Raw genomic sequence first — 6,478 nt, 5'->3', positions numbered from 1 at the left:
GAAAAGATTTCATAAAAGTTACTTATAGTACCTCCCTTTTATTTTTTTTGCCCCCATCCCCATAAAGTTTCCCTTTTCCCATCTGCTTACCATATATCCAGTTACTGTCTTATAATATATTTTTGTTGTATCCACCATTATCATTTTCCTCAAAGCCATTTACTACATCCAGATGCAATCATAGTTTTCTCCAATCAGTGCTTATGCTAATTGTAATTATAAGCAAAAGCTCGGTAGCATGTTTCAATCAGCATGACCATGTTGGGATGAATAATGGTTAAAGCGTAGGCAACCAAAGTTAGGAACAGATAAATGGTAGATTCAAGTCAACAGAAACAATGGTACAGATTATAATCACAAGTTCTTTTCATTTGCAGTCTTTCAGACCATATTGTACAACAAAACTTGAGCAGTGTTTTCATGAACTAAAATGAAACATATTGAATTGAAAATATCTTTTCAATACAGCCATTGTCTTGCACAAAATCGAAAACAATATCATCATATACAACCTAGCAAAAGCCTATGTAAGTTGATCGGCTTGTTCAATCTCTGCTTCAGCATCTGCAGCAAAAATTTGAGATTGTGTTCTCAGTTCACTATGAATCAGCAGAGGAATGATGCTTCAACATGATTGAAATAAGATTTGAAGATCACCAAGAATGCTCCTCAGACCAACAGAAATTGAAGATAAAACCTTCAAGATAGAATGTTTAGAATTATAAAGTATAACATATGTTTTGAATTATAGGAAGAGTAAGCCTTTTCTATCCTTTTTTTTTTTTTTTTTTTTCTCAGAGCAGCATGTTCCTATTTTGCCTATCACTGGATCATTTTATCATTAACCCTCACACAAAGGGATGTCAAAACCAACACAAAAAGGTCTTACATGTAACCAGAAGAAAAAGAATATAACAAGGTTAACATCCGAAATTGACTACAAGGTAAAACTTGAGCATATCCATATTGAAGTTTATTTCAGGTCCAAACTAAAACATATTTCAGCTACATTGCTATGGACTAATACCAATTAGAAAATCCTTCCACGAGTTTCGACCATAAAAAAATCAGGTGCAGTAAAGAAGGCTTACACAAAAACAGAGTAACATTAAGACACAGCTCAAAGAAGACAGGCAAAAAAAAGCAGAACTCCATGTAAACGAGAAAGAGAAATAAAGCAGGAAGAGTAAGGGAAACTTACTTTGTGTTTCATGCATATATCAGACACGAATAAACTAGTGGAGACTGAAGCAAGCATGCAAAATCTACTTTCTGGCAGGAAAACATATGTTAGCCGAGCGAAAAGCCTGAGAAGACCTCAGACACCCGTCTAATTCTGCTTCAATCCAGCTAAATACAAAGAGGTCCTCCATTTTTCATGGCTTTTTTATGTATAACACGCTCTTATTTAAAGAGAAAAACTGTAGGAAAGAATATTAAGTCCAATATTGTTTCAGAAGTCAGCATTACATCAATGGAATGAATGAGAACCTGTTTCTCTGTCTCTTATCTCCATATATAGTTTTTAAGTCAGTGACTTGGGCATCCATCCAGTGCCAGTGTACAACAAACATTATCAAAGGGATCAAGCTGTGGTCAATACAAACTATGAGTTACCAATATCAATTTGCTTACAAAGAAGAATCTGTCCCTTCTAAATTATGTCATTCAATGCTTTATATATAAACTGTCACACAACTCATTCTAAACTGTCACAGCAACATTTGCCAATATATTCTATAAATATACATTTGTTTTACCTCCACCTCTTCCTTCCCTTCAACCCTCTATTCTCGAAACAAAAAGAAGAAAGAAATTAAACAGAGTTGACATCAATATTTCTTCATCTCAAATTGCAGCCGTGATTGATACAAAAAAATTATGGCAATCCAGTCACAATGTATTATAATTGATAATTCTCATCAATTTGATTTGGTATAATTTAACAATCCCAGAAGCTTTTACATTCAATGAAAAGGAGAAAATACAGGATTTCATCTAGAACCAAGGATAAACGACCCAATCAGTACCAACTAATCTAAAACAAGAAAACTGTCTGAAACAGGTAACTGAAAACCATAAAACAAAGCAGAAATCATCTCAACTAAAGTGTAAATACCTATATTGTGACTTGCTGGTGTAGTACAATAAGAGTTACAACTACCATATTATCTTCAAACTTGTATCTTCCTACTTCAACTCATGTACATTTTTGGGCCGGAGAGTGGGGCTCTTTGTGTGGATCATAGCTACTGCAATCGAGAAAGACTGCAGAATTGACAGAGTTGGTTGAAAGTGAATATAATACAAATCATCATGCACATTCACAATCCTCAACGTGGGACCACCATGTTCTGAACCCTGAAATTTCGAAATAGGAAATATCATCTCATGCATATTGAAGTTCAGCCTCAGCTGCTCTAAAGTTAAAACAAAAATGAAAACTCTTATAGAACACCAATAGATATGAGAAAAGGACAAATTAACCCTGATATTTTCTACAACTAAAACATCTATCATGAGAATTTCAAAGAATTATACATTCTAACAAACAGATAAAAACAGGACAGACCACTCATAAAAAGTACCCCATCCATCTTTCTCAGTCACAGAAAAGGAAAAACAAAAAAATGGACTCATTTCAAAAGTACATTGCATAAGTAATGTTTCTAGATTGATTTATCTTAACCATATTTTTAATTGAGACATAACAATTTAAAATGTATACATGCATGGAGATACCAACCTGTATAACTAAATCAAACGACTTGCATTCCCCCTGAATTTTTGTTTGGGGCAAAACTTCTTTCTTTGGTCTAGGCTTAAGTACAGTGAGAGGGCAACCCATGTCCCAACCACCACACTCACAGTGTCCACCAGATCTCCATCTTTCAATGATACTTGAAGGGCCACCATTTCTGGTTCTTGGCCCACCATGAAGACCTGCTGGGATTAGAACGTCCATACTTGTAGAGCAATCAGTAATATTTTGACAACATTCTGAAGGAACTGAGGCTTCCTTAGACTTGACAACGTGTTTGACCCCAACTTTCTTAAGAAATTTCAAGCCCCAACCTCCAACTTCCTCTTTTCGAGTTTCAGGGAGATGCTCTTTTACAACAATGGCAGCTAATTCAAAATTTGGAGGAGGATGATCATCTGACAAAGTGGGGCCACCTACTGCACTAAGTTTGTCACCTGTATTTAGGCTTGACTCGATAATACAATAACCTAGTGAGGCACTTGATCCAGTTAATTTGGAGGTAGTTTTCTGTTTAGACGAGTGACCTGTCCTGAACACTTCCACAACCTTCTTTGATAACCCCTTGCTCTTCCTGATATTATGACTAGAAGAAGTATTCATCTCTAATGCACAACTTTCATTACCACCAAACAAAACAAATTCAGTCTCCATGATTTTGGAATTGTTTGGGCAGAGAGAAAAAGAATTTGACACCCTCATCTTACCAACAAGCTGTGAATCACTGTCACGAATTTCATGGTCTTTTTGACAACCCTTCCCTGAATGGAACAAATACATATAGTCCAGAACCTTTTCATCCTTTGACTCAAACTTCCACAGGTTGGCTACATAGACTTCCCTCTGATCATCTGTAAAGAAAACAAAATGAGGATTGCCCCCCTTCCATGTGCATTGGAGCATCCCTTGAGTAACAGTGGCAGAAGCTGAAGAAGAAGATTGCTCAGAACATGCAGAGTTTGTGCTAGACATAGAAATAAGCCTTTTCAGTGGAGCTCCGGTTCTGTTTCCAGGTCCATATTTATGCTTTCCCATGGCTGGTGTACCATTATCTAGCTTCAGTGGAGAAGAGAGACTTAATCCACTAGGAGAACCCATAATATCATAGCATATTGAGTCGTTGACATAATTTGAATCTATACTTCCAAAGTTTGTATTGCTATCTAAGGCACCTAATTGGTTAAAAATAGGGCTTTTCAGGATGTTTATCATACTCTTGCTCCCCATGATTGAACCTAAAATCCACTGTCCTGCAGGTGTTATGACTTCAACTCCAGTCCCAGCAGCAGATGGACATTTGAAGACAAACCTAGCTGAATCAAATGCAACTCCACTTACAATTTTAGGACTCATGCTGTCAGACATAAAGCCCATCTTTGCAGAGCTCAAGTTCACAGATACGTTGCACCGAGCTGTTTTTGTTGCACTGAAATGAATCAATTCCAAGCAACGACGAAGATATTTTTCATCTAAACTAACCATACGCTTTGGAATTCTACTATCTAAATTACTAATAATTTTGAAGAAAGAATTCTTGGTGCAACTTCTACCAGTTTGGAAATGCTTAACATTTACAATTAAGGCGTGCTGTAGATTTGCTCGCTTGACTAACCTTTTTGATTTTGATCCAGTAACTTTCAAATTACTCTCTTTTGATAATTCTCTGTCCTTCTTCATACTGTGTAATGAATCCCCGTTAGCTTGTTCATCCTTCTCCGCATCTACATATTCATTATCCATCTTTTTGCGTCAACTTAACTAACAAGCATCAATGGCAAACATCCAAATATATTTTATATGTTTGATAGTGGTTCGCATTGTATGATCTCTTTCTGTCCAAGTCATATCCTACTAAAACCTGGAAAAGCAGCATAGAGTACGCAGTAAGCATAAGCCATAAGAAAATGCAAAATTAAGAAGATGTGAACTGGAAGAAACCTATATCTGTCAAATCAGAATTTCATGGAATTCTTATCACCCAGAATCTTTGAAGAAAAGCATAGAAATCAAGAGAGGTAGTCACATATCAAGATGGAGATGGTATTTCCAAAATATGAAAAAGATGCTTTTTACCAAGGAACTATAAGTAATGGTAAAAAACTTTATATAGAAAAGACTTTAGTACCTCTGTTGCAACAGGACAAGGAGAAACGGTAAAAAATCCGTACAAAAGATTAGAAACTGTGAGAAATTAAACTACTTAATTGCAAAACCAGAAAGATACCGAAAGAGAGAACGGTAAACAGGAAAGACATAATTTCATACAAACATTTGTTGGAAATATGTGCAAACATAGAAACTGATATCTAATGTTGCATATGCAGAGAGCGAAAGTGAATCAAGCAATCCGCACCAGAAGTAAATAAACAAACAAATAAATATAAATAAACCAATTTCTTTATGAACAACAGAAACTCACAGAAAACACTTGCAGAAATTACTCGAGTGAATGATGGGGCTAAGAAATCATAAAGTTGACAAATAGTTCCATCTATACTCAACTCAAAAACAAGTCAAGGCAGGTAGAAAACCAACTCATTTTCACCTTCTTTCTAACTGTTTTATGGAAAAACAATTTTCCCAAGATCAGTACACCGAAAAAATTCCATCTTTCCCAACCAAAAAGAAGAAGGAAAAAAAAAAAAATCAATCTTTCCACATCTTACCTCCACTTAAAAAATGAAACCCAGAAAAAAAAAAAATGCAATCTTTTTTATTATTAAAAAAAATTTAAAAAAATTAAAAAAAAAAAAAAGAGAGAACAAATCAAAGCCACAAGGTACTCTTATAATAATAATATTAAATAATAAACAAACACTTAGAAAAAGGTAGCAAATATGAAAAGAAGAAGAATAATAAAAAAAAAAAAAACAACACCTTTTTTCCTTCTTGCCTGAAGAATTAGATCCAAGAAGAGCAATAAACCAAACAAGACCAAATGCAGAACAAAAAAAAAAAAAAATACACAAACACCCAGAAGCAAGCTGAAGAGAGAAGCAGAAGCAGCTGATTCCCAATACAAAAACCAAAGTGGCCAACACTATTTTTTACTCCTTAAATTTTGAGCTTTGTTGTTCTTATCCCCCTCTAAAACCTGAAAGAATATACGAAAAGAATACTGAAAGGTCAGTGGAATGAGAAGACAGAAAAGGAAGGAAAAGAAAAGGTGAAGATACCCAACTAAGCTAAGGGACATAAGAAAAAATAAAAGAGAACGATAAACAATTTGCCATCACCCCTACTCATCATACCTTAATACAAGGTTCCAAAAACCTCAGCTTTCCCTTTTCCTCTTACTTGTATAATATTATTTCCTTTTTTTTCTTTTTGTATATTCAAGAAAGGTTCGTAACTGTTTCAGAGACACCACTCTAGAGAGAGAAAAGAAACTATAACTGAACTACGCCAAGCAAAAGGAGTGGAAATGGCCAAATGGGTTCGTAAGCCACGTTTTTCCTGGTTGAAAATTTGTCTAGTTATTGAACCCCCAAAGCTAGGAAAATGAATTACGTGTAGGAAAAAAATAATAATATTAAAACAAAATAAAATAAACCCAGTTATTCGTCAAGCCCCGTGAGTAGGACCCAGTTCTTATTTTCTTGCATTTTCTGGGCCACTAACGAAGCTCTAATGCAATCCCAATCTATGCAACCAAAAAAAAAATAATAATCACTTGCTCTGATCAAATTTAACACTCTTTCGAAGAAAGGAGAGAAA

General features: G+C 35.1%; 1 protein-coding gene across 6 annotated transcripts; it reads right to left on the bottom strand.

Moving 5' to 3' along the window:
- Window positions 1–346: 346 nt before the first annotated feature.
- LOC107422816 (uncharacterized) lies at window positions 347–6,410 on the bottom strand. Of its 6 annotated transcripts, none has more exons than XR_007242050.2 (6): window positions 6,013–6,410; window positions 5,639–5,855; window positions 2,747–4,619; window positions 2,120–2,361; window positions 1,202–1,590; window positions 347–564 (listed from the first exon to the last, which is right to left on the bottom strand). XR_007242050.2 is itself a non-coding variant. In XM_060815645.1 (4 exons), the coding sequence occupies exons 3-4, from the start codon at window positions 4,499–4,501 to the stop codon at window positions 2,191–2,193; spliced, it is 1,926 nt and encodes a 641-aa protein (XP_060671628.1). In that variant the 5' UTR covers window positions 4,502–4,619; window positions 5,639–5,855; window positions 6,013–6,410; the 3' UTR covers window positions 1,902–2,190. The 6 variants fall into 6 exon arrangements, 2 of the variants coding, with proteins under 2 accessions (XP_060671628.1, XP_024931409.3); XR_007242051.2 differs by having other exon boundaries at window positions 558–697; XR_007242053.2 differs by lacking the exon at window positions 1,202–1,590.
- Window positions 6,411–6,478: the final 68 nt, after the last annotated feature.

This window comes from Ziziphus jujuba, chromosome 3 (genome assembly GCF_031755915.1).
Source record: "Ziziphus jujuba cultivar Dongzao chromosome 3, ASM3175591v1".
NCBI classification, from domain to species: Eukaryota; Viridiplantae; Streptophyta; class Magnoliopsida; order Rosales; family Rhamnaceae; genus Ziziphus; species Ziziphus jujuba.
The sequence above is the reverse complement of the archived record's forward strand: the minus strand, read 5'-3'. Positions and strand labels throughout refer to the sequence as shown.